The 27,961-nt window shown below is 41.0% G+C and overlaps 1 protein-coding gene, 1 long non-coding RNA gene and 1 pseudogene across 2 annotated transcripts in view; 1 reads left to right on the top strand and 2 right to left on the bottom strand.

Annotated features, from left to right (window-relative positions):
* The window catches only part of LOC147207559 (uncharacterized), a 24,880-nt gene extending 14,625 nt beyond the window's left edge, over nt 1–10,255 (bottom strand). Inside the window, exon 1 of the long non-coding RNA XR_015100428.1 lies at nt 10,117–10,255. This is a non-coding gene — a long non-coding RNA (uncharacterized LOC147207559). The remainder of the gene's footprint in view (nt 1–10,116) is intronic.
* Nucleotides 1,579–27,961, top strand: usp47 (ubiquitin specific peptidase 47). The gene is made up of 28 exons (XM_086106915.1): nt 1,579–1,852; nt 10,158–10,352; nt 12,376–12,492; nt 12,852–13,005; nt 13,089–13,185; nt 13,580–13,725; nt 13,825–13,904; nt 14,288–14,437; nt 14,534–14,629; nt 14,730–14,882; nt 15,053–15,211; nt 16,962–17,093; nt 17,253–17,329; nt 17,436–17,491; nt 18,237–18,349; nt 18,449–18,550; nt 18,627–18,834; nt 19,623–19,738; nt 21,317–21,436; nt 21,565–22,363; nt 23,510–23,685; nt 23,761–23,841; nt 23,919–24,034; nt 24,097–24,215; nt 25,292–25,422; nt 25,542–25,589; nt 25,671–25,801; nt 26,713–27,961. The coding sequence occupies exons 1-28, from the start codon at nt 1,808–1,810 to the stop codon at nt 26,885–26,887; spliced, it is 4,092 nt and encodes a 1,363-aa protein (XP_085963041.1). The 5' UTR covers nt 1,579–1,807; the 3' UTR covers nt 26,888–27,961.
* Nucleotides 5,750–6,467, bottom strand: LOC147207560 (uncharacterized; annotated as a pseudogene).

The following is a 27,961-nucleotide window of genomic DNA, read 5'->3' as shown; positions in this document are numbered from 1 at the left end:
GTGCACTGACAGAACAATTCAATGCTCTCATATAAGATGGCATGAGGTAAAATAAACCTGTGTGTCCACCTGTTGCGATTCATAAAACAGAATAAAGCATGTATTCTTGTGAGTACGAATAAAGCATGTGTTCTTGTGAGTACATCAGATCCAGCACCATGTAAAAATATTTGCCCCCTTCCTGATTGCTGTGTTCTTTGCATATGTATCACAAACAAAGGTTTCAGTTCATCAAACCAAATTTAATATCACACAGAGACAACCCAGGGAAATACAAAAGAATGTATTAAATTAAATTAAAACCTATCTGGCTCTATATGAAAAAGTAATTCCCCCCCCCCACCCCCACAGGCAACACCCTAGCACCATATTTATTGAATTGAGAAATCATACGTAAAAAGAATGTCAGATAAAGTGAAGTAGGCTACAAGATCTGAAGAAACAAACATCCTGTGACGGTCCAAAGAAATTCAAGAAGAAAAAAAAAAAGAGCACCACAAAACCTTTTGCCATCGAAAGTCCCGATAACACCGCATATATACAGCATACACCTAACAATACATCTTTAATTATATACAGTAACACTTTCTGTCATGTGAGGAGCGGAATTTGGTTACAAAAGCGGACATGACATGGAAGTTGAGAAGTAAAAGTCTTTATCTACAAAAATACAAAGTACCTACTGAGAGCAGAGTGGATGCAGAACACACAGAAGAGAGCTGCCACTTTTGACTGCTAGAAAGATCGATGTAGCGTTTAAATACTGTGAGACATCAATCCTATATGAGAGAATAAAGTACCAAAGCATAAAAGAGCAACAGCAACTGCAAAGTAACTGAAATATGAATGAACAAAGAGTCACTGCAATTATAAAATCAATGAATTGCTTCAGGCAACACAAAGTTTGATCTCTGCATGTATGAACAATATGTTAAACTCTGAAAAAAAGATGCTTGATTGAAGCTTACTTTTAAATTTAAGTCATTCTCGCATGCTTTCTACCGTCTTTGCTTTACTGTTTGTTGTATATGTTAATTGCTCCATGTACAGCACTTTGTATGCAGCGATGGCTGTTTGAAAGTGCTCTATAAATACAGTTGAGTTGAGTTGAGTATGAAATTAAAGCCAAAGTCAAATTATCCAATCAATTATTTTAATGTTACAAGAGCACTATCATTTTCAAATTTAGAAGAGCATTTGAAAAACTAAAAGTAAATCAAAATTAGATACTTGCTACTTATTTTCCAAGCCAACACAGTGATGCAACAGCCAGATGTGACTCCCGAGCCGCAGGTTGCAGAGCCCTGATTGTACAGGATTCAGCTCTTGGTAGAATGAAACGACTTCTGGGAATAAAATCACAGCCAGAGTGCAGTTGCGCTACCTAGTGGCGAAATTTAAGATTTACAGTTGAATTCATGAAATTCCTGATTATTATTAGTAGTATTATTGTATGTATAAACACAAAATCTTTAACATAAAATGTAGTAAAAAGGAGAGGTACAGTTGAAACATCAAAGGCACATTAGTACGTCACGCACACTGGCGTGACGTCAACAGTGTCTGAACGAACTCTGGCTCAGGAGCACACCGGCCATTTTTCTCAATAGCGCTGCTGACGCTTTGGGGAGTGGAAAAGCGCTTCATACCACTTTGATAAACTTACAAGTTCGGACAAGTGTGACTCGGCTCTACAGGCTTGGGAAAAGTCAAAACAACAGGACGTTAACCATGCTGCAGCTGACGTGTGCAAAGTTCTTTCGCTGACATCCTTGTCCAGGTTCGGCTTGTCTAAAGTGTCGCACAAATGGAAATGGTGCCCAGCGAGGAGAACCAGTTCGTATGCAAAGAGGTGAGTCGATCCAAGACCCAGCCCGGATCGCATAATTAACCTGTCATCCTTACTTTACGCCTAGAATGCAAAAATACATGCGTGTGATGTGAACGCTTTAAGGTGTTAAAGGGAGGTTGGTTGTTGTTTAGAGGCTAACTTAGCTGCTAGCTGTTAGCCTCTCAACATGACTTGGACGGCCTATCGTGACATGGCTAACTTAACATTGGCGTTAGCAGCACAACACTGAAGACAAAGTAAGTTCGTGTAACTAAACAGCAGCTTTAGTGTCATTTCAATGACTAAAATAAGTACAGCACTGTGTAATAGCCACGACGATATTCACAAATACTGTTAATCAATTTACAAGTCGCAGTAGCTCTCTGATTAGCTTATGTCGTCTGATAAGTTCATACATTGGCAACATAATTACTTTACTAATCGTTAGAAGCGTTGCATCCAAATTGAAAAAGTGCAATTCGGTACTTTTAAAACGGCGCAGAATCTCTTATTGTCATGTCACGGCTTGTTTTGAGAGTAAGTTTATTCGCAATGTGTTCGCCAAGGTGTGTCAGATGAACAAGACAGGCTCATTTTGGAAAAATGACAGCAGTCCTCTTCAGGATATAACACCCAGACGTGATCTCGAATGCATTTTGCTCGATCAAAGTATCTCCCAAAGCGATTCTGCAGCCTCGATTGAGGGCGATCAGCTGTTCTTTAGCCAGACGTGGGCTAAAATATTCTGAAGGGTACTGTTACTCTTGGAAAATAAATTACTCAAGTGAAAGTTAAAAGTAGTCCTCCATATAATTAACTAAAAGTAGAGAAGAAGAATCTACAATTTAACAAAAAAAGAAAGCTATATGTAGAAGACAATGTCAGCAGTCCTCATAAATTGCGTGCTAGCGTGTGAGGGGGAGGGGGGAATGCTCACGTACGGAGTAAGGTCAGGAACTTCTGATTTACTTATTTAGAATCAGATTGTGAATGTCAAATAGACAGAAATATAAAATAGGAATGTGAAACTTTCGATATTACCCAACAGTATCACTTCGACCACAACAGTAATTAATTATCGTCGTCCGTCTCTATATTATGACTTAGTTTTTTGTGGGTTCAGTGCATCTTCAATTTAAACTTTTTTATCATGTTACAGTACAGTTCGCTGCTGTAATACCTACCCCTCAAATGCATTTGTTTCTGATACAGGGTGTGCGTGATTTACTATATTGAAATGGTAAACTATGTTGTGCAGCCACCGCCAGAGCGTGAATGTGTGAGTGTATGAACAATGTATACACTGTGAACCTTCTTTGAGTGTCCAAAACAGTGGCACGAAAAACGGATGCATTATTATTATTAAGTCTTGATTCTGCAAATCAGTGGCCAGGATTCAGTCACATCACTCTGGCAGCAACCAAGGCAACGCAACATTTTTTCAAATATGGATGAGTCCACATCCCAAGCATGGAAATGATTCGGCGGTTTGGTCCAAAAAACATTGTCAGATGTGTTTGAAAACGTTCGCTGTGGAAAGCAATTTGCTGACACTTCTGTCGCGCTACAAAACATTTGAAGGATGGTGACTTTGTGACTCGATAAGCGCCACTACCGCTAAAGAAAAGAAGCTGAGTAACACACTCATGACACTCTCGCCAAGTTGAGCAACACGCACGACCCCATCGACAAAGCAAGCAAACGTTGGTGAGACATCACTCACGCCACCATCACTTTCAATGACGCGAGCATGTAAATATTGTCAATGGCAGGTTTGAAACACATCTGAAACACAAAAAAATTAATGTGAATACAAATGTTAATAAACACTAATTAGAATGAAACAAATCAGGGTTAAGATGTCTTATCAACTGCCCTTGTAATAATCTTTAATAATTGTAAAGTGACTATATGGGCACCTTGGCACCTTGTATATAAAGCCTCACATAATAAACACAAATGTATATTTCTGTATTAATTTTAGAAATATCTCATGCACACACATTTTTTCTTAATGCAATGCCCAAGTATCAGTTGGGAATCTTTATTGGCAGATATTTAAAAACAAGGACTCGGATTTGGACTCGTGTGATAAAAAAGCGTGGTCGGGACATCCCGAGTGTAAGGTCAACATTGAGTGAATGTGAGGAGATGGGCGTTCTGCTGCTTGTGACTGCGAATCTTCCATGCTTTTGTTTCTGCCGTGCATGACATAAATTGCACACATTAAAAATGCTGCTTCTGTGTCGAGCCACAGAAACTGTATGTGAATGTGTAACTTCTTGGCTCTGTTTAATATTTGAAATGGAGTCAAACGTCACTAGTTGTTTTGGTTGGATTGTCACGTGACAGCACACGTGGCTCAAGTCGCTTTGATGAACCAAATAAAATTACAGAGCCGAATTCAGCTCCCCGTGACGGAATAAAAGTAGCGTTTCTTCTCAACAAAAATACTCAACAGAATAAAGGACCAGTATATTGCATTGAAACTTCTCAGACAAGTAATTGTAACTGGGTAAATGGAGCTGCTTACTACCTAATTCTGTCCTTAGCCTTGTTTATTCAGCTCTGTTTGACTTATTTCTATTGTTTGCATCCATGTTTGCAGACAGTATACAAATTACAGCACTTAGTTTCAATAAGGTATTAACACTGAAGAAAAACAGTCTTGTTAGTTATTGGCTCTGTCTTACTCCATTCATAAGAGTACTGCTCATCTGCATAATACTGTAGTAGAGTGATAGCTTGACTTACAAGGGAATAATTTGCGAGGTTTAAAGGTATTATAGGCTGTTGCTCAGGCATTTATTTATTTATTTCTTTAATTTTTGATTTGATTTGACTTGTGATAAAATATTTGAGGTACAAACGATAGATGGTGGCAGCGAACACAACTCATTTCACAACAAGTCAGTTTGGTGGATAGTGAATAATTCTTCAAAAAGATGCTTCAGGCTGTTTATTGTGACTTAAAATTCAACTTACAAACTTAATTATATCATGTTTTAAAGTTTCATTTCAGTATATGCTTGATTGACCTCGAACGGTATGTTCTCACAACTTGTACACAATGGAGCACACAGAAAAAAGGGCCAACTTGAGCTGAATAAAGCTAAGTCCTCATTAACTGATAATGTTGGCAGGAAGGTTCAACTTCGGGAGGGCAGCATGATAAGCCATTGTTTGTGCCGAGAGATGTTTTGGCCTCTGAGGGGCGTATGGGTGGGCTGGGTTGAGAGGTGTGACATGTGAAGAAGGGAGTGTTTTTCTGATATATCACATGTAATTTGCATACACAATCAATAAAAAGGCCGGCAGAGGTTGCAGGTGTCAGTTGGTAAGCGCACACGGAGTGGCCTCATAGAAAACTGCGCCTCCTGCCGGCAGAAAAGACAATCTATTCCTGAATCTGTTTGTTCAACTGTCTGAGTGAACATCTCTGACACTCTCACACCAAACAACTAAGAAAATGTTGTGTATTTAAAACATCCACGTAATTGCCTTCGGAAAGTCTGCTAGCTTCATTCTCACATACCAGGCAAACGCAGTAGATAGCCTAATGAATCACTTCAGAGTTGCGGTTTCTAACCCTTTTAGCAACAGATATCTAAACACAAATGGTGCAGCAACACATGTAGACACACATACGACATTACAATACTCACGGGCATATAGCTTTTATGCTTAATTTGCGTTTGAAGAAAGAGCGTTGAATGAAATATAAGGCCGAGATTAATTTGCTGAATCACTTTGGGTAATAGTACATTTATCGAGGATGAGAGTAGTGTCCTTGATAAGGTTCCGATGCCAAGCAGGGCCAATTATCATAATCTCCTTTTGATCGGGTTTAAGAAGCGAAAAATTAAGTCATCCATTGTTTAATCTCAGCAAGACACATGATTACAGCCACTGAGCGGGTTAGTTAAAGCTAGCGTTAGGTAGCAAAGCCACTGTATCAAATACGTATTTCAGCTTATTTTTATTGAGGCTGCTTATTCTTGAGAGATAATTAGTTTTGGTTAAAACAAGTGCTTCTTACCATGCCTGATGGAAGACGTCGAGTTTAGTCGCACGCCATTTGCGCTCAAGCTTCCTCCATAAATTGTTTGTGTGCGTGCATTTCGTCTGTAAACCATGGACTAAGCCTCTTGGGATGAGTTTTCAGTCTGAATGTTGCAACTGTGTCGAGCGCATTTAACAAAACCTCATTGAAATCGTTTGTGAGATTATCAATCGAACCCTTATAAGAAGAAAAGGAAGCAGCTGCCAGAGGCAGTAGCTCAGAGAGGGCAGTCGTGGTTGGAGCTAAGATTGCAGCTGATATACCTTTGATGGTGGTCACAAGGATGGCCTTAAACTAAGACCTCAGATTTTACAGTTAGTTTAGTATAGTTTTAAAGTAATGGTCAGATATAGCAGTCGCATACAGTAGTACCATAACATTTGAGGTTGATAACCCCCGGTAAGTACCGAATATTTTGTGGGTCTCTTCGTCTATTATCTGCGTGAAACCAAAAGTATCTATTGTCTGAAACGCCACGGTAAGTGGTTCCGTCGGGAGATTCATATGTATATTAAACTCACCTATTGTCATTATATTATCTCCGTGAGTCACCAAGCCAGCCACTAATTCAGAAAATTAATCTAAAAAGCCAGAGTTAAACCCAGGAGAATGAAAAATCCCTGAAAGATAAAACAGTAACAAAGCTGTGGATCTCATAACAAAAGCTTCGAAAGTTTTTTTCTTCTTCAATATTTATGATAATTTGACAAAGCTATGTTTGATTTATGCACAGGATTAGGCACAATACAACTTGTAGAAAACAAACAATCCATTTTGATTTTTTCTTTGAAATCTTAACCCAATGGAAACCTGAAACCTGTGTCTTGCTCTAATGTCTGATGCAATTTAAAAAGCAATGGAATGACGTTACTACAAATGGAACGTGACCAGCCAACATCAGATTTTGCAATGTGTCCCACGTGCAGGTCCAAAACTGTTATTGGGGTTATTTCAGTGCCCTCTTTAGATATTTGAATGTAGAGTTACTGTACTGTTGTTTTCATTGAATTTTCTGCTATCATTGGCAAATGTCAACTAGAATATGTGTGTGCCCAAGTATTATTCACTTTCATTGTGAAGTTTGGTTGCTTTTCTGTATTTGTAGCATTTTGCTCCATTTCTTTTCAGTTATCATTTATTGCTATGCCTGTTAATATTCTTTACTGCCTTTTGAATGAGGCATAGTTGTACTTAACAAAAAAAAGTTGATTTGTGCTGCGTCGCTCTGTGTGTGAGTGTGTGTGTGTCATGTTGACACCCAGTGATTATATCCATGGCAAAAATAACCTTTAATCTCGTAATACACTTGTGTGTTGTCAGCTGCAGCGCCCTTTATAGAACACGGCGCTCGTATTGTGCCACGATTACGATACGCATTTTGCGAAATCATGAAAGAGGTGAAGATCAATCCCGTTACTACTTCAACGAGTCACTTTTTTTCCCCCGCAAACATGAGTCTCGTATGCACCAGTCTAACTTCACATGCTTTGCATATGTCATCCATGTTTATGTTCTATATTATTAGGATATGTTTTGGAGTTGCAGACAGTCTTTTTGAGGAGATGAAGAGGATTGCTAAAGTAGCCTTGCCTTGCCTTGCGTGTGCAGTGCTTTGAACTCTGGTCGTCAGCATGTTGGTAGCTAGTTGTATGTGGTCGCATGGGGACAGTAGTAGTTTGCATTAGCACTTACAGAGTTTGAAACAAATAGACATACAGTACATTAAAAGACCAATTCTCTAGTTGCAGCACACTACTACTGGTTTCTTGACATTATTACTTTAAAAATCGAATTCAATATGGACGAAGGTTTTGTGGCACACCTTTGGAAGGAGAACAGAGATTGAGTCATTCCCGCAGAAGAGAGGAAGCTGTTCAAGTTGCAAGGGCTCAACCAAACCCATAGTAATTTCCATTTTCACATCCTGTTGGTGTAATTGCCGCTTGTCCACATATTAAGACTTAAGTTGTTCTACTCTCAAGCCAAACTTACGACACTACTTAAGACATTTCTTTTAATAATTTGCATTTTTACTTGACTATTTTGTAATGTAAGTTGATTCCTTTGAGCAAAGTTCTTGGGTTAAACGTGTAGGAAAGCACTTGCTTCACTTAGTCTTGAGCCTCTTGGGTAGCAGTTAAACAAACTTTTCCACGTCACCTGAGCTCTAATATTAGAAAATATTTCCTGCAGAAACTCTTGCGTAGTGGCCTCTACATTCCACCCATGTGTGCCATCTTCATCCTACTCTAGTGTGAGCAAACAGTATGCTCGCGAATGATGTGAGCTGTGCATCATGATGGCGTCACTTCCTGTAGCTCCTCTCAACCACCTTGCTTGAACACGATAGTCTGAGACGGAGAGGGTTGGTGGCCAAAGTATTTCCCCTACTTTTTAAACAAAGCGTCAATCAATGTTCAATGTTTTCAAAAAAACATTCCTTTTTTGTACTTGTACCATTTGCATCTTGCCCAGTTCGATATTTGAGAATGTAAACAAAATTGAGTGTGGATGTGAAGTTCTCTCAAATGGTGACATTTTTGTACCATCTGAATAGTTTGACACCTTGAATGTATGTGCTTGTGGTTTTTGTATGTGGCGGTTGGTTAGTTTCCAGTAAACGTATGCATACTGCTGCAAAGGCCAAGGGAAATATTTTCCAGTGTTTCTGCTGGATTTAACTGTATAAATCAAGTAATTTAAGTCATTTAGGGTTAAATGTAACTTTCTCCTGAAGTTCCAAATGACCATCTGTCTTTGTCATCTTTCATCTACCAGGAAGTTCAGATTTTTTTTCTTTTTTCGCCATGTACATGTGGACTGTGGTTCTTAAAGCATGACATCATAACCCATATTCTAAAGGCTTTGGACAATCAATATTTTGGAGTCGATCACTGAGTTTAAAAAGACTGATATCTGCTCAGAGGATGGATCAATCTGTTGAAACAACTTGTTAACTGTACAGTCAATCCTCACTATTTACGGGGATTAGGACTGGCTCAGCCCATGAATAGCCAAAATTCCCATACAACTGACATCCACTGAAATGCATTTGAAAAAAATTAATAACAATTTAACCCCAAAGAATTCTCCTGAAAAAGAAATTTGTTAACTAAAACATTTTGTGAGTAGAGATGCCTTTTCTATTTAAATGCCCTAATCCGTTCCAAGCCCCCCCCCCCCCCCCAAATTCAGGCATAAATGTTTTCTAGAGCATAAAAATGCATCAAAATATGGAACAAATACATGTTACAAATTCGATTATTACACAATAAATGAGGGTTGTGCATAATGTAAAAAACAGAATAAAGAATAAAAATGGTGGTCATTGAACTTTTAACTGCGTCTTCATGGTTTGTTGCCCTCTGTAGTTCATGTTTTCTCTCAGAAGTGGTTTTGCCTGGCGTATTTTCGTTAGAAAATATCCAAGGCAAACATCAGCAGAGTGAGTGATCGCCCGACTGGTGAACACTTTTTCTGAAGATTCACATTTATGTAAAACTATCGGAACACCTCGCGGCCCAAGAGGCGAATGACGAAGACGCTGCATAAACACATCTATCTATCGGCACACAGACACATATGGTCGAGGTCCCTCTTACCCAATGGGATGCCAGGATGATGTTCGGGAATAGCCAATCGCAGAGTAGCTATAAGTATGTTGCGTTCAGGAAACTCAGAGCTCCGAGTAGCAACCCATCCTGTATTTTTAGCTTTCGTATCTTGAAATTTCTTTCGTAACTAGAGGCAATATTTTCCTGTTGAGGCGTTTCGTAACTGTGTGTGTTTGTGCGTGTGTGCGCGCGCGCGTGTGCGAACGAGAATGTCTTCTTTTGTGGATTTGATCAATGACATCATTCATCGATTGTGCGCAAAGTGCAAAATATCTGCTCAAGCAATCTAGCCCATCAGATCTGTGTAAAGTTGAATATTTTAGACCTCTGGAAAACCTCAGCAATCACAAGTAACATGCAAACGGAGAGTGAAGTCAAATACTCCAAACCTGTCATCTCTGTGCCAAGGGCTCATTTGAATTTGGCTGGAAAACCTGCTGCATGTTTTTCAGAAATGTCGCTCAACTTGTTTTAAGTGTGATCTGTAACACGGCATGGCTTGAGGTGTGTTCTGTCTCATGTTGAATAAGCATTGCGCAATAAATAAAGTTCAAACTTTCCACAGCTTTTAACAGAGTATAAACACAGGATATAAAATTAGGACCGACCATTTAATCACGCTGACGGTCTTCCCATTGTGTTGTTGCAGATCCAAGAAGCCGCAGAGGAGCCCAGAGTGCTGTGTATAATCCAGGACATCACTTGTGCCAAGACGGTCAACGCGAGGTTGACCTTCAAACTGCCAGCGTCCACCGCCCTCTCCAAACTCTATGAAGATGTTGCCCACAAAGCAGGATATGTCAATGGCTCCTTTGAACTGGCCTGGGGAAACACCCAAGACATGGTTGGGGAATTCTACTAACTCCACACCACCCAATTAAAGCGATTTCTGTTGTTGTTTTACAAGTCAGATTTACTGCGACATGGTCTTGTGACATCTGTTCCCTTGAGGCTGTGCTGTATCTGAACTTCGGGAAGGCTGATAGTAATGTAATGTTTGAAAATAACACATGGCCGAAAAGTTTGATTCAATAGCGGATTTAAACAAACCATTGTTCACATGTACAAAGTCAACGAAATTTTTGCCCACAGTGATTGCTCGTGTTTGCTGATGTCGAATCATACAGAAGGAGGGCAGTCTGTGCTCTTTTGTGTACATACTGGCCCCTTTTCTTAAAGGAGCCCAAGCTAATCCTGCTGTTGACCCACGCCAAAGCCTTAGGTTCTGTGCCTGTTGTTATCTCACTGAGTAGGTCAGTGGATTAAGCTGCGCTATGTTTCCACTGCAGCTCTCTCTGCTTGCTCATCCTCAGCACAGCCATTGGGAAGAAAGTGTGTGTGTTGGCTCTTTTAAGTTTAGTACGGAACAGAGTGATGCTGTCAGGATTTCGGAACAGGAGAACTCAAAATAACGGAACATGACATCACAGTACCTAAAACCTGTATCTCACTGAGCGGCCAAAGTTTTCAAGCGTGTGCGCACATAGCGAATGTTTATTTATTGCAAAGACGGTGGCCTGTGATCATGTTCAAATTTTTGGTGCCACGAGAAAAATGAAAAACTATGCAGAATGTTACCGTACGTTTTTGTGCCCTTGAATGACCCCTGACCAAAGAAACATTTGCTTCTTGCACACACACTCGCAAACCTGTGACGCTGAGTGAGATACGGCCTTAAAGGTTCAGGTAACGCCCAATCACGGCTCACCAGTTTTCTGGTTTTGGATTTTGCTGCTAAATTCATATTCCACAAACACAATATCAATAATCAGAATACCGTGTTTAGACTTGTGGGGCCGCATAGAACATGTTATTGTAAAGTAGCGATGTTCCGATCAAGGTTTGAAGTTGCCGATCCCGATACCTATCATCCATAAGTGTGATCGGCCGATACTTAAAGCGATCACCTGGATTCGGTGTAAAATTTTCAATTTTAGAGCTACACTTATGTATTTTTCTGAAGTAAATGATTAATCAGTTGATTTGTTTTTCCATTTAATTGATTAATCAAATTTTAAAACATATTTATTACATTTATATCCCTTTATTATTAAAAATAAGACATTGCGAAGAAGTCTGACTTGATGTCATGTCATATGGTCTGCTACACTGCAAATACCTGGATTTAAAAAAAAAAAAAAAAAGCAAGTCCAGACAGCAACTGCCGCCCAATCTGAATCTCTTTCTCGTTTCCCAGAGTGCATTGCGTGGCGTAATGCACCTAATGAATAAAGTTATGAGGGCGTTAATCCTTGTCATATGTGTTTCTGCTACCAGTAGTTGAATGTGTATGATATATTAAACGCTAACATTTGTTACTGTTTTTATTCTTCTTTTAATTTTAACAAACACTTTACGTTGTGTGTGAAATAGTGACATCCATGTTAATTCTTCAATGCCAATGGCGATACAATGTGCATTGCTGGTTAAGAAAAATAATGGCATGTAAAACCCGAACCTCGATACTTATTTCATTAAAATACATGTAAGCAATTCTCCTAGTAAAGAAACTCACAGGGAGAAATATGTCACTCCCTTAGCAGAACGATCATAAATACTGGGTGATTGATCGGAGCATCCCTCTGACTTGACTTCCCCTATACAGTTACAAGTGAATAATTTTTATAGAGCAGCAGCTGCTTGCTGTGGTTTACATATGATCCGATTAGTCGATTAATTGCGACTACTATCGGTGACTACTCAACTAGCAAAATAATGATTTGTGACAGACCTGCCCACCTTTTGGCATTTACTCACGACGATAAATATTATGGAATGAAACCCCATGCATTGAAAAAAAAACCAACAAAATTTTAGCTACTGTCAAAGACTGATATTTGAATATTCCTCCCCTATTGTACATCCAGACACCCCTAGAGCACAGCGGAGAAGTGTCGCTTCTGGATTCTGGGTTTGAGCCTGGCGGTAAGAGGAATTTCCTTCAGCTAACAGACAAAGATGGAGAACAACCACAAGTGGCTTTGGTGAGTGGTGCATAGATAATTAAACGAAATGCTTATGCTTGGCTTTTCAGTTTGCTAGTGAGTTTAAAGGCTGGACTCAGAGCAGTGAAAGTTTGTCATGTGGTTTCATGAGTCTTTAATGACTCAGGATTAGTGTGATGGGTACATCAGGTAGAATGAGAGGTGAACAACGTAATACAACCATTATGCCCAGTGTTTACTGTGTATACCCGTAGGGCGAGTGTTTCGATCAGTGCTTGTCATTGGATCAGGTTCAGAAGTTGTGTTTTGTCAGGTGTTTATGGAGAACTCACAAGAGATTGTGTTTTTAAATTACTACAAAAATGTACGTTTGTTTCGCTGTATGGCCTTGCATTTAGGATGAGTCAGGAGCAGCAGATAGCAGTGGGTTGGATGATGGCTCCCAGGAACGATTCATTGGGCCCCTTCCCAGAGACGGTACCGTTGGCTGCAGTGGCGACTGCCGTAGCCCCCCTTACTCTTACACCTCCATCCTCAACAAATCTGAGACTGGTGAGTTGTTTTCACCTGGAAAATGTGTCATGTTTTTGTACAACTTCTGCTGTCTTCTTAGTTCGCTCTCTCCACCACTCTAGGTTACGTGGGTTTGGTCAACCAAGCAATGACCTGTTATTTGAACAGTCTCTTACAAACACTGTTCATGACCCCGGAGTTCAGAAATGCACTGTACAAGTAAGTTAAGATATGCAGTGAGCCCGTTTATCACAAGTGATACGGTTCCAGGTAACACAATAAGTGGAATGAGTGAAAATCCATAATATAGAGAGACTGTGGACACTTATTTTTTTTCCATAATTTTACTCCATACACACATTTAAAACATATTTGAACTTATTAACACAAACACATTGTACACTTAAATTTGAAGCCCCAAAAAAGCATACTATATAGAAAACAATGTCCACGTTGTCTTTGTACATGCATGTGCCCTAAAGAGGCGGTGCCTCTTGACGTGGCGTGAATGAGGACTCAAGATTATAACGAGGGGAATGCTGTATTCAAGCCATATGAAGAGTTTGCTTTTTCGGTGAACTTTAAAAACATCTGCAATTGTTGCCCACTTCAGCTGGGAGTTTGAGGAATCTGAAGAGGACCCAGTTACAAGCATTCCCTACCAGCTGCAAAGACTGTTTGTTCTTCTCCAGACAAGCAAGAAACGTGCCATAGAGACCACCGATGTGACGCGCAGCTTTGGATGGGACAGTAGTGAAGGTGAATTTTTCAACCTCTCCCATGGCTAGAATAATGCTATTTGAGGGGGAAACATCACGTCATGCCATTTATCCTTTTTCAATTTTAATTTTATCCCAGCTTGGCAACAACATGATGTGCAAGAACTTTGCAGGGTCATGTTCGATGCCCTGGAGCAAAAGTGGAAGCAGACCGAACAGGTGGGAAAAAGCACAAACAAAAAAATCGGCTCCACATCACAAACAAAACAAAAGGCTTTTTGTGAGTAAAGCGAAATTACAAGTAGGATTTAACACTTTTTTTTTAAGATCATGGACTGGGCAGGATTACAAACACTTAGGCCTCTGTCTGTGCAGACCACATGCCTGCACATGAGACAAATAAGCATGTGATTTCCCATCATTGGAAGTAATGCAACTTACCAAATATCCATGCAAAAATGCCATGCTGACATCTAACAACACTACAGGATTCATGGAAGAGTTGGCGTTAAGAATCTATGAAAAGTCGATGGCTTTTAGATAGAGTTGGCCTTTCACCATGAATCATGTCAGTGAAGGCCTTGCTGCGTTACTTTCTTCAGGCTGACCTGATCAATCAGCTGTACCAAGGAAAGCTCAAAGATTACGTACGCTGTCTGGAGTGTGGCTACGAGAGCTGGAGGATTGATACTTACCTGGATATCCCTCTTGTAATAAGACCCTTTGGGGCCAGCCAGGCCTATGGCAGTGTGGTATGTTTTCCTCTACATTCCCCATTTCACATAATGGTGTCACAGGGGTGCTCATTTGAATACATTTGAAACCCAAATTTGATTTTGGTGTTCCAGGAGGAGGCATTGCAGGCTTTCATTCAGCCGGAAACTCTAGATGGGCCCAACCAGTACTTCTGCGAACGCTGCAAAAAGAAATGTGATGCCCGGAAGGTGAGCTCACTGTGAATGAGTTTGCACAATCTGTATGCAGAATGCAGAAGAGCCACTCTGAGAATTCAGTTATTCCTGAACCGTACCTATTTCGTTACAGGGTTTGAGATTTCTGCATTTTCCTTACCTGCTGACGCTGCAGCTGAAGCGATTTGATTTTGACTATACCACTATGCATCGCATCAAGCTCAATGACAGCATGACTTTCCCAGAGGAACTTGACATGAGTCCATTCATTGATGTTGAGGATGAGGTGAGAGCAGGAATGGTAACAACGGCTATGCGGATGATTTACAAGTCGTAACCTACTTTTGTAACAAGCACTGATTTTTCTCACGTCAATCATGATTAGTAGAGTTGAGCACTTGGCCACGTTTCAATTAAAATCTTTTCTGTCATGGTCTGTTTAAATGACATCTGTAGAAGTCGCCTCAGACAGAAAGCTGCACCGATAGTGGAGCAGAGAATGAAGGCAGTTGCCACAGTGACCAGATGAGCAACGATTTCTCCACTGACGATTGTGTGGATGAAGGCATTTGCCTGGATAGCACTGCCAGCGCAGAGAGGGTGTTGAAGCCAAAGGTATTTGCTTGACAAATGTAAATTGTTGTAAGAAAATGACGCTAGATCAGGGGTGGGCAATTATTTTTTGCATAGGGCCACATGAGAACCAGAAAATATTATGGAGGGCCGGATCAAAAGGTTGAACTAAATTCGGCATAATATTAATTGGATTTCTTTATTTAAAAAGCAGTATTTTGCATTTTTTGGCACGTTTTTCAGACTTTAAGAGTACATTATTCCGTCGTATCGAACGGGATTTGCTTGACTTGGCGCTACTGCGGGCTTCCGTATCGTCTCCCCCTTCCTCCCTATGCTCTGCAACTTCAAGTAACTGTGCCACCTGGCGTTGAAATGCCTGTCATTACAAGTCCAAATGAAATGAATGCACTCGTTGACATCGAACCTTAATTGTGTACCAACCTTCGGCGGGCCGGATTTGGCCCGCGGGCCGTAGTTTGCCCACCACTGCGCTAGATGCATTTGAGGACAAAGCGTGCCCAAGACCACTGTTTTCATTTGAAACGTTTTGCTTTTAAGAAGAATTAGTTTCTACTAGGGATGCACCGAAACCACTTTTTTTCCAGACTGAATAGCGGTACAGGTACTTAAATTTGAGTACTCGCTGATACCTGGTGATGCCTTTACATCTTGTAATTTGGATTTCCAAAAAAAAAAAGGTAAATCATCATGGGATAGGTTTCACTCAAATGTAACACTTGTTATGCACGATCAAATATTGTTCAAAAACTAGCGTATTGAACATAGGAGGGCTCTGCACTAACTTTTGGACTGGGATCACTGGTGCAGGTCGCCCCAACCCCTCCTTTTTTCTTTTTTTTTTTAAACCGACTGATAATTTTATTTCTATCCAGAGGGCACCAGAATACAGAATTGGAGCACCTTCGCTGTATGCACCGGTAGCGGCATTAAATTTTTCCAGCGCGCTTGCGCCACTGGATTAAATTGTTACGAGCACACAGTGGAAAAAAAAACTCAGGCATTTGCGAGCACAGTGGTCACACTTTCGAGCCCTCCATAAAATAAATTTCACTGAAATAGAGCATTTCTTAGACACAGCATAATCATATTCCACTGAAGGGGGAGGTAACCTTGTCATGCACACATGCAGATAATGCGTAGAAAGAACACCAAGCTAGCTACAATCATATAATTCATGTCTTTTCGCAGAGGAGAAAGATATGTATCGGAGTATTATTTTATCATGTTTCTGTCTGTTGATGCACAATTTGTGTGCAACTACTTGTTCTTAAAAGGGTTGTACTACTATTTTTTTAGCCAGTTGTGGGTGTTTCCCTTTGTGTTAACATTAAGCTAGCAGACTTTTGCAAGACAAATCCATGGTTTTCTTAAGTATACAAAGTGTAATTGTCTTGATGATGTTAGTTTCACTGTAGATTTTAACTGGTAGTGTCAATAAACTGCCTGAGCAAGCACACGTTCACTCTTTGAAGAACTGTTTGCTCTGCCAAACTGCACAGGACAAAATAGTAGACCGAGTAAAGAGACCTATCCTATCAGCGCATCGATAGTATTTATTATTTTACTCAATTTCACCCTTAAGGCATAATTACATGATGGGATGTGAGCCATGAATTGTGCAGTCAAACACTGTGGTTAGCGATAGTTATATTACACAAAAGCAAACTACAAGAATATATTTTTTCCTTTTTATCATACTTTGTCAATGCAGTCATTATTGCTCATTGCTCTTGTCTGAGCAAAAACATTTTCCAACACTTTTTGTCAGAGTTTGCCGAGCTTTGAGCTCTTCTCCGTCATGGTCCACTCGGGAAGTGCCGCAGGCGGGCACTACTACGCCTGCATCAAATCCTTCACTGATGGCCAGTGGTACAGTTTCAATGACCAGCATGTTAGCAAGGTCAGTATCAACCACTGGCAGCTCTCGCATACTCAGGATGAAGACGAGAGCTTCATTGTCACAAGTTCAAATGCCCCCTGTGTTCTTTTTCTCAACAAGTGATCGTCAGCACTGTCTTATCTCTTTATTCCTTGTTGATGAATTTTACTTTTTGGATAGATCACCCCGGAGGACATCAGAAAGACTTACGGGGGGTCCTCAGGGAGCAGGGGATATTATTCCAGTGCCTTTGCAAGGTTGGTTTTGTGTATTGTCGCGAGCGTGCTTTAGTTTTTATTCCGTACACCTGCACACGAAATGAGTAGGAATTTCCTTAATATGCATGTTTTTTTTCTCCAACAGCTCTACGAATGCTTATATGCTGATTTATAGATTGAAAGATCCCTCAAGGAATGCAAGTAAGAAATGTTTTAATTTACAGTGATTTATGTTACCAGTGAAAATTACTTTTACATTTACTTGCAAACAGTAATGGTAACGAGGTTTGAAGCAAAACTAAATGCTAGTCTATCATCAAATGAGATGTCTGAGAAGCAAATGGGGTTGAACAATTAGCATCACAATGTGATAAAATGCAAAATAATGAATACAGCTTGTCACGCAACTCACCGTGAGCATTCACATGAGAGCAGTGTGTCAGGTGAAGGGAGAAATGCTAACTCTTCTCACCCTTTAAGCAAAGTCACCTTTGAGTGCAGTCAGGCTATTGGAATAAAAATGAAAAATAAGTCACCAGAGCAAAGCAGTTGTTATTCAGTCCATATGAAAAGAAAACCGTAAAGAACTAATGTAGTTACACCCACACTTTCACTAAGGTATGTGGCTAAAGAGTGAAGATTGCTTTTATTGTTAGTACATGTGTCTGTCAGACTGGTGTGGCTTAAATGATTGATGATGAAACTAAGTCACAATATTGGGGTGTAACTTATACTTAGATTTTTCCTCATTAAAACATAGAAGCATTGTTTCCGCTGCGCTTTATTTCTGATCTTCGAGGCTTGTTGTCTAAATTCTTGAATGAAGCTTCCAGCCTATAACTTGTAGTCTTGTTTGAAATGCATCAACTATAGTCTAATGTGCTGTGATAATGCCAGTGGTCGTCATTGCCTTTGAATCATTGCTATACATGTCTCCTGTCTGAAGAGTATTTAGCTGTGGATGACTTCCCAGAGCACTTAAAGAGTTTGGTTGAAAAGGAGAAAGAGTCGGAAGAGCAGGAGAAGAGACAGCGAGAAATCGAACGAAACACTTGCAAGGTGAACAAATGGATCCACCGGCTTGATTCAATAACTGCTCTTCTGTCTGCATATAACTTTTGTATTTGTTTTATCGATCACTCGTATTCTTTACTTTAGATCAAGCTTTTCTGCATGCACCCTTCGAAGACAATGGTAGAGAGCAAGCTGGAGGTGCACAAGGACAAAACTCTTACGGAAGCAACAGAAATGGCCTACAAGGTTTGTCTGTGGATACAGTCCTTGAAATGCACAAGGCGATGACCTCAGATCAACCTGATCATGTATTGAATTTCAGCTGATGGAGCTGGAGGAAACGGTCCCCTTGGACTGCTGTCGCCTGGTGAAGTATGATGAGTTCCACGAGTACCTGGAGCGCTCCTACGAGGGCGAAGAGGACACGCCCATGGGCCTTCTCCTCGGAGGGGTCAAGTCCTCCTACATGTTCGACTTGCTGCTGGAGACCCGCCGGCCAGAGCAAACGTTCCTGCCTTACAAACCTGGAGGTGAGGAGCCTGGTACTACCGACACACTATCTTTCAAAGGTTTTGGATTGCTGAGACGATTGCATGTTTTTGGGGTGAGGGGGGGCGCACCGTTGTATATGAATATGCAATACTCTTCAGAAATTGGAGAGCTACGTAGAAGTGTCCTTATTTATTTTTAAAAAAAAAGAAATGCACGGTTCTCTTTTGTCTTGTTTTTTTGCCACATTAACATTGTCTCGCCCAGTGGTTCTCAACTCTTGTCACCCTGGCATTTCCCTTTTGTTGCAAAGTCTTGACCCACTTTTTGTATATGTTATGAACAACACCGAAAAACGTATTGTTTAAAAATACCCCTTGAAAGCATATCCACTCCTCTTTGGTTTTAAACATTACTACACTGTGGTTGATTATTTTTTTAAATGAAGCCCTGATATTCATTTTCACATGATGCCATTTCAAAAAGCCACAAATGCATGTTGGAATATGTGTTAGAGTCCGATGAAACCAAGTCCTGGTTATGGGTCTTCATAATGATGAAAAAATATTTATAAGTGATTTGTTGGTCATGAGCCATCTTTTTATGTCATTAAAATGCAGGTGTTTGAACAAGGGTATATCGACTTTTTATATCCACTATATACTCTTGCTCTATTTTCCCCAAAATTCTTAGTGACATCAAACTTTTGAACCGTATTGTATTCAAATAATTGTGCACAGAAAATATGACCATGGCACAGTACCTAAAGAGGATTGCATTTTGATTGTCCCCTGTTTCCATGTGTGCATTTGGTGCTGTTTTACCACAGAGGTGATGGTGAAGGTTCATGTTGTGGATCTGAGAACCGAAACAGTCGCCCCTCCCATCAGTGTTCGGGCTTACCTGAACCAGACCATCACTGAATTCAAGCAACTTATTGCACAGGTTCACTTTTCTTCTCTATTACTTCTGTCTTAGGGCTGAAACAACTAATTGAAAAAGTAGAATCATTTGATTACCGTATTTTCACGACCATACGGCATACCGTATTAAAAAGTCGTAGTGTCCGTTTCAGGTGCTATTTCTGACACATACACTAGGCGCATTGTATTATTGGACGCAGGCATGGTAAAACATAAACGCCCGCTTAAAAAAATATGCTAGCATGCATGCATGCTAGCATATGTTTTTAAAAAGGCAGCGGGATCAAAATTTAGTTCGCTTGCACTACAAAAGCACCATCTATTAGTCGATCTTGAATTCTCCCATGGCTGCTCGAATCCCATGTTCCTCCACCTAACTGATAACTTGCAGTTTAAACTGTGCTTTGTAAGCGTGTCTCTTTATAGGTGCCATTTTTGGGAGTTTATTTTGCACAATGCACGTACCGGCACCATTTACACCTACTGGGGGCATAGCTTTAGCGTCTTGTTTAACGTCCGCATGCTGTCCTCAGTTATGTCCACCTTTCCTCTATATAAGCAACGTGTCGGCACAGGATCATTCAGTCAATCGGACCCCTCATCGAAGTCACACAACAGCATTCACAGGTTCTGGAACTCGGTGCATACACAAGGCGACCCACATTATTAGGCGCCCTGTCCATTTTGGGAAAAAAAATTAAGACTTTTATGTGCGTCTTATGGTTTTGAAAATACGGTACAAAAAAATCTCTGCATTGATGCGTCGATGCTTTACTTTTCTACATGGATTACCTGTATTGTCTCTGTATAGTCACCCACCACTCCATGTAGAAATTAGTTGGTGTGCGGGCAGCGAGCCAGCTGCAAAGATAACATAATAGAATGTCCAAAGTTTGGGATCATTTCACACTTAAAAAAAAAAAAAAAAAAAAAGAAGATAAAGCGCGTGTCAAAGCAGAATTGACTTATGTACAACTACAGCATGTCTCCAATCAACAACAAAAGGTAGCAATGTAAACGGCTGTAAATTTCCCCAGTGTGGGACAAATAAAGGATATCTTATATTTAGTATAGCCTACCTCTGCTAGTTGGAGTCAATTCAGAACAAGTGGTGAAGCATAGACACTGACAGTGTACTATCAATCACTGTCTTAAACAAATAGTAACAAAATAAACATGTAATAGGCACATGCATACACACGCTGCTTCGGCTACAGCGGAACTCCATGCATTTAACTAACATGCAGACTGACTTAGTTAACAGCCAGCCACTAACAGCAAATTCTACACATTCATTCTCTTGACTCCCATGTCACTCACCAGACCAGGCCGCACCTTGATAAAGCCTCAAACACTCAAATTGACAGATTTTATAGTTTGAAATGTGAGGATGGTGACCCCAAGTGAAGAACAGTAGTACCTGCACCTCACGTGCATATTTAAAAAATAATTTTCAATTTTTATTTGATTAAACGATGATAGAATGGTTAATTCTAAAACTATTCCACCGCTGCAGCCCTAGTCTAATCAGAGCCCAAAAGTGTTCCCTGAAACAAACAGATTTCTGACAGTTATAAACCTCTTATGTATTTCCCTTCAGGCTACAGGTCTCTCAGCAGAAACAATGCGCCTTGTTCTGGAGCGTTGCTACAATGACCTGCGGCTCCTGTATGTTCCAAACAAGACACTGAAAGCGGAAGGTTTCTTCAGAAGTAACAAAGTCTGTATACTCAATTAAATTCTGGCTTATAAGATCACATTATGTTATGGGGGGGTTTTTTCATTTTGGTAAAGAAAACCTGGATTCCAAATCTCTCACCCTATCTATTACTTTGTGTTTTCTGTTAGATTTTTGTGGAGAGTTCAGAGTCCGCTGATCATCAGGTCGCATTCACTGACTCGCTGCTGTGGAAGCTTTTGGATCGCCACGGGAATACTATTCGACTACTCGTCTTGCTACCTGAACAGTCTCCTGGCACTTTGGGCAGCAGAACTATTTGCCAAAAGCTTGGCAGTGACTCGGATGTGCCCTTTGAAGGGTCAAAAGGCAACAGGAAATCAGTGGAGGCTATCCTTGAGGAGAGCACAGAGAAGTTAAAGAACCTGTCTCTGCAACAGCAGCAAAGATCCAGCACCAGCGACAGCCAGAAAAGCTCTGACACCAGTTACTTTGAACATATTGAATCCCTGAGCCAAGAGGTGGACTCAAATTCACCCTGCGTAGCCGCAGACAACAGAGACCTCGAAAACCGGATCGGAGGCACGCCCGGGTGCAGGGTCAGTGCCCCATCTGACCCAGAAAACCACTTTGCCTGCGAGGAGCGCTCAGACTCTGAGGTAAACAATGACCGCAGCACCAGCTCAGTGGACAGCGACATCCTGAGCTCGAGTCACAGTAGTGACACGCTGTGCAATGCAGACAATGGTCCAATCCAGCTGGCCAATGGCTTGGACTCGCACAGCATCACTAGTAGCCGTCGCTCCAAAGCCCACGAGGGCAAGAAAGAGACCTGGGACACTGCGGAGGAAGACTCAGGGACGGACAGCGAGTATGACGACAACGGGAAGGCTAAATCGGAAGCCCGGTTCTTGTACTTCAGGACAGAACCTTATTTCCAGGATGACTCGGCCTGCAATTCACAAAAATGTATGAACTCTCTACTCATGATTAAGTTAAAAGAACCTATTCTGTTCAAGTAGTCATCTTTTTTATTTCTTCTTGAGTAATTGTCCCCCCCCCCCTTTCCCCAAAAAAGATCTGACATCATTACTGAGGGCAAATAGGTAGTTTGGAATGATCTTTTCAGTTTTATCTGTTGTCACTGTGAAATTGCTTTGCTCTCTTTATAGCCAAGTTATAAAGCAAGGTAACAACCCTAAATGAAAGGAAATACTACACTACCTATAAGACAAGATGAAAATGTCTTCAACGACTGTGTAATATTGCTGATTCTGAGCAGACAAAGAGAGTCGCGATACACATTAGGTGTCATTCAGACGTATTTGAAGCCAATAGCATTTGACAGCATGGGCTTTGCAGTTTTTGTAAGCCTATCATTCTTCTCAGAGCTTGCCAATTCACATAGGAGCATCGCTACAAAATTGCCATCTGGCAAGATTTTTTTTTCTGTCCCCGATTGCTATTTGCAGTAGTTTGAGGAATGTGTCTGAAGTGTCGGTGGTCGTGCCTCTGATACATCAAATAAGACAAAGGGTCAACCCAACCCAGTGTCATTGCACACCAAACATCCAGCTCTGGAGAATCTTATTTATGCTCACTAGTTTCTGCTGGGCGTCATTTTCTTCAAATTTGACCCTTATGTCCTGATCAGAGAGATGAAAGCTAAGCTTGTCGCTGAACTACTAGCTTTCCAAGCACTAGCAGGTGTTTTGGGCATGGTGGAGGAGTGATTCACATATTTCCACACAACAATCTTCCACTTGAAGCCTTTGACAACCTGATGGGTAAAGTTTTATCGCTTTCGAAGAGCTGAATCAAATGTTCATTGATGGTGCCATGCAGTGCAGCCCTCTGGATAGACTTTCGCTCAGTTTATGCAAATGCCTGCTCTTAGTAGTTAAGCCATTTCCTCAATGGTGGTGGTAGCACAGCTTCAACTGCGTGGTTTGTCAAACTGCAAAGCCTCAGCTGTCAAATGCTGATGGCTTCGCTTCTGAAACGAAATTTTAAAAAAGGAAGTTTACAATGTATTTTTGGATACTCTGGACAACACTTTGTGTTTTCGGGAGAAGAGCGAGCCCGCGTTGAGTTGTTTCCTGTGCTGTTCCACAGGTTTAGTGGTTCACGTGGACAAGAGGATAACGTTGGCAGCTTTCAAACACAATCTGGAGCCGTATGTCGGCGTCACCTCGGCCCAGTTTAAAGTGTTTCGGGTTTACGCCAACAACCAGGAGTTTGAGAGCGTACGGCTCAACGAAACACTGTCTTCATTCTCTGACGACAACAAGGTCAGGATCCATTTGCAGAATTGATTGCACTCAGTTGCATTGCATTAACGCGTTGAACTCTATTGCATCCTTCAGATAACCATTCGGCTTGGGAGAGCCCTGAAAAAGGGTGAATACCGAGTAAAAGTGTATCAACTGCTAGTAAATGAACAAGAGGTGAGAATTAGAACCAAAGAAAATGCTGTTGCAAGCGAGTAGAGCTCTAATTATTGTCTCTCGCGTGTGTCGTATAGCCCTGCAAGTTTCTTGTCGACACGGTGTTTGCAAAGGGGATGACTGTCAGACAGTCGAAAGAGGAGCTGCTCCCTGTCTTGAGAGAGCAGTGCAAGCTTGACCTCAGCATTGACCGGTAAGCCCGCACATGTATGAGATGTACACGCATAGCAAACAAATGTATTGTTTCATGTTCAGGGTGCGTCTCAGGAAAAAGACATGGAAGAATCCGGGTACAGTATTTCTGGACTACCATGTTTATGAAGAAGACATCAGCATCTCCTCCAACTGGGAGGTTTTTCTGGAAATCCTCACTGGTAATTTATTTTCACGATTTGCACTATTTGCTTCACCACAAAGAGTGACTCAACTGTCCAGCCACAGTTTATCACCAGTGGCTCACAGTCGGCCACTTGTTTTGCTCCAATTCAAGACTTGAATCGCTGGTGACCAAAGTTAAAATTCTCTGTCACTGAAATGCATCCAGTCCCCTCCAATAGTATTGGAACGGCACAGTCAATTCCTTTGTTTTTGTTGTATACCGAAAACATCTCGATTTCAGGTCAAACGATAAATAGGAGAAAACCATTCAAAATTCCAACATTTGTTTCATTGCATTTACAACTAAATGTTAAACAACTCAGGACAGAGCACCTTTTGTTTGAACCCACCCACTTTTCAAGTGAGCAAAAATATTGGAACAGTTGCCTGATGCTCAGGAGTTACCTTTTAGATGGATTAGATAGTGCTTGTTTTTGGCTTTGCAGGGTTGGTGCTGGGTCATGAAATCCCCATGTGGATAAACAGTATAAAAATCCCACGACTACATTTGAGTTTAGTTAGCCATGACATCACAATGTGCTGCGTGTTTCGCCGCGGGCCTGCTGCATGTATGCCCACGGCAGAGACATTGTAGCCCAGGTGACACAAAACTACTTTAGTGAATTTTATTTATTTATTTTTCGGGTTGTGGGTGCAGGGAAGTTAGTCTGCCGTGTAATCCTTCATTTTAATTATATATATGTGCATAATATAATATAATTATTATTTTTCAACACAGGAGTGGCGTAATTCAATTCAAAGTTGTTTTGCATGACTCGGGAGCAACATAGTTTGTTCATGGTGCGGAAACTGGCACAATATTCACGTTTTCACCCGTGCTAACTCGCTAATGCCCGCTAGCATGCTGCCGCCGCTGGAAAAAGTACTTAACTAAAAGAGTGACTTGCTCTTTGAGTTGACTTTACCATAACCATTTGTGTGCCAGTCTTGGTAATATATAAACAACTACTGCACAGCACTGTACAACCTGGTGTTTGCTAGGAAGCCAATGTGAAGAGTCTCATGAGGTTGCAGCAAAAGTGCTGTGAAGTGCCCTTTGAACACTTTTCAGACAACGAGAAGATGAAGTCCATGTCGCAGCTGGCTGTCCTGGCCCGTAGGTGGAGCCCGTCCACCATGAAGCTGGGTTCCTTCCAGGAAGTGATTCTGGAGAGCAGCAATGTTGAGGAACTCAAGGAGAAGGTACTGTTTGTCCTGCTGCTAAATTCATTTGATGCACTGATTCTCGCACATTTTGGATTGTCGCGACCATCCTACTTCATATAAATGTCTAACATAGGTTTTTTTTTTTGTCATTGCAGCTCAGTGAAATTAGTGATATTCATCTTGATAAGCTGGAGTTTGCAAAGGTTTGTGAGATGCTTCCTCCGAAACCCCGTTCTCTCTTGGCCTGTTTTCTTACCGAGGTTCCTTGCGTGTGCTGTCTGCAGGGTCGAGGAACGTTTCCCTGTGACATTTCTGTGCTGGAGATCCACCAGGACTTGGATTGGAACCCCAAGGTGTCTGCATTAAACATGTGGCCCCTGTACATCTGTGATGATGGGGCCGTAGTCTTCTACAGGTAGGAGCTCTAAACAAGAAGGATTGACACTTTTCACATCAATGCTCAAATTAATTAGATTACATGTGGAGATCATTCCAGATTTGGAGGAAAATCTAGGACCCAACGTTTGGGAGAAACAGACCTTTTGCATTTGGGCTTGTCACCATGGCAGAATTGTTGTTAAATGTACTGTATATACAATACTTCAAAGAAAACACGTGATCAGGAAAAAATATATATATATTTTAAATGGGATTTAAACCAAACTAATAAGGATTTTCCAAATAACACAATCAGTTAATTATAGGAAAAAAACCCAAAATGAGATGATCCCCGTTCAGTCATCCATCATATTTTCCCCAAAATGTGCCAGCATAAGTATACTAATCAGCACAAAAGTATTGGATGATTTTACATTTTCAAACTCAATCATCAATGTACACTTTTATTTCGATATTTTATGTCATATAAACACTGTATTATGAAAAAAATCTAAATCATTTTTAAATAACTGATGAATAGCTGCAAGGCTAACTGTCAAGAACAAACTGACTCGGTAATAAAAAAAGAAAAACCTTCCTGGACTATCTTCGAGTTAGTTGAAAAGGTTTTGGTGTGAGCATCGCGTATATGTCAAGAGGCACAACTTAAGAGCGTAATTACTTTTATTGATATTATGTTTATGATAAAACAAAATGTGAAGAATTGCAAGGAAAAAACTTCCAACAAAATTCTACTCACAAAAACTTATTTTATGCTATATTTGACATGCAAGTTTGTTAAAAAGAGGGAGAGATGAGAACAGGATGTTTCATGGGGGTACTTTAAAAAAAAACATTTGGGAATCACTTTTGCTACAATTATATTTTCTCTCAGGATAACTCATTATCTGCATGCATTATTTTGGAATTTCTTGGGCGTGCCTGCAGAGATAGCACCGAGGAACTAATGGAGCTATCAGAAGATGAACGCAGTGAACTCATGAAGAAGGAAAGCAGCCGCCTGCTAAAGACTGGACATCGGGTCATCTACTCACCGCGAAAAGAGAAGGCCCTCAAGATCTACCTAGATGGGGGTCCAGCCAAGGATCCAGGGCAGGACTGAGTCCCGCATCCTCTCCCTGTGTCATTGGGATCTTCCAGACACTCTCTGGGACTCAATGTAGGTGAGCGGTCCGAAAAAGACTTGAACGTCGAGCGACGTTGTGAGGTTGAAATGCTCTCTCACCCTCCACTCTGAGCTGGGAAACCCCATTGTGCACTGTTAGATTGTGTTGTACTGCCAAGTTTAAAGGGAATTCGATACGCTATTTCTGACATGGAAAATGAACCAAACACGTAAAGCTCTGGGGATGCTCAAGCTTTGAGCGTATTCAGTCAATCTTCTTCTGCTTGTTCGGTCCGTCTCGATTGTACCGCTTCCTCTGTGATTGTTACGTGCTCACAGCTCTGCTTATCATCTTCCATTGCTCACCTTCCTTTAAATTCTATCAAAGCCAGCCTCGGTGACACCAAAAATGAATTCTCTCGGTGGTGCACGTTTCCACCTCAGTTGATCTGCAAGCTCTCGGAAGTGAAGCATCATGATGTTGAATGCCGCTCGACTGCGGGAATGGTGTTGAGTCACAGGTTTGCTCTTCAGCTGAGCTTTTTCGCACGTCATCACCTGCACCAGATTTCATCCGATTGCCCTCTGCAGTTCTCCACTTGGGAAAAAATCAAGTAAAGATGATCATCATAACAACCGTCTTGTTTTTGAAAAATTGTTTTCCTCCGATTATAATCATTCGTGGCAACTATACGCGCACACGTCTGCCTACCTGTTGTCTTTCTTAATGTTTCCTGGATTTCTTTTTTTCTTATCCCTTGCGTGCGACATACTGAGAGAGGATGGGAGCTCCCTCATTGGGATTTTTCAGCCAAGGGCATGAGGTGGAGATGGCGCTTAAACCCACTGCTACTTGATTGATGGACACCAGAGGGTGGAGAAAGTTCACCAGGCCGCCTGTGTCACGGCCTGCCGAGCTTCTGATGCTGCCACCAGCTGTTCACTGTAAAAATGAAAATTCTTTTGGTTTTTGTTTCCTCTGTTGGTGTTTCTTTTCTTTTGAGATTCAAATCCTGTGTGAAAATAGTTTGAGAACATTTTAGAATTTAATTAAAATGCTTTATTTCATAA

Source organism: Hippocampus guttulatus, chromosome 3 (assembly GCF_054856545.1).
Source record: "Hippocampus guttulatus isolate MCC_2025c chromosome 3, RoL_Hgut_1.0, whole genome shotgun sequence".
Taxonomy (NCBI): Eukaryota; Metazoa; Chordata; class Actinopteri; order Syngnathiformes; family Syngnathidae; genus Hippocampus; species Hippocampus guttulatus.
Note: the sequence above shows the minus strand (reverse complement) of the source record. Positions and strands in the feature narration are given on the sequence as shown.

Coding starts and splice junctions, on each gene's coding strand:
- usp47 (XM_086106915.1), top strand. CDS start 1,808: ATGGAAATGGTGCCCAGCGAGGAGAACCAGTTCGTATGCAAAGAG. Junction 14,438..14,533: donor GCCAGGCCTATGGCAGTGTG/GTATGTTTTCCT, acceptor TTGGTGTTCCAG/GAGGAGGCATTGCAGGCTTT. Junction 24,035..24,096: donor CTTGACCTCAGCATTGACCG/GTAAGCCCGCAC, acceptor TTTCATGTTCAG/GGTGCGTCTCAGGAAAAAGA.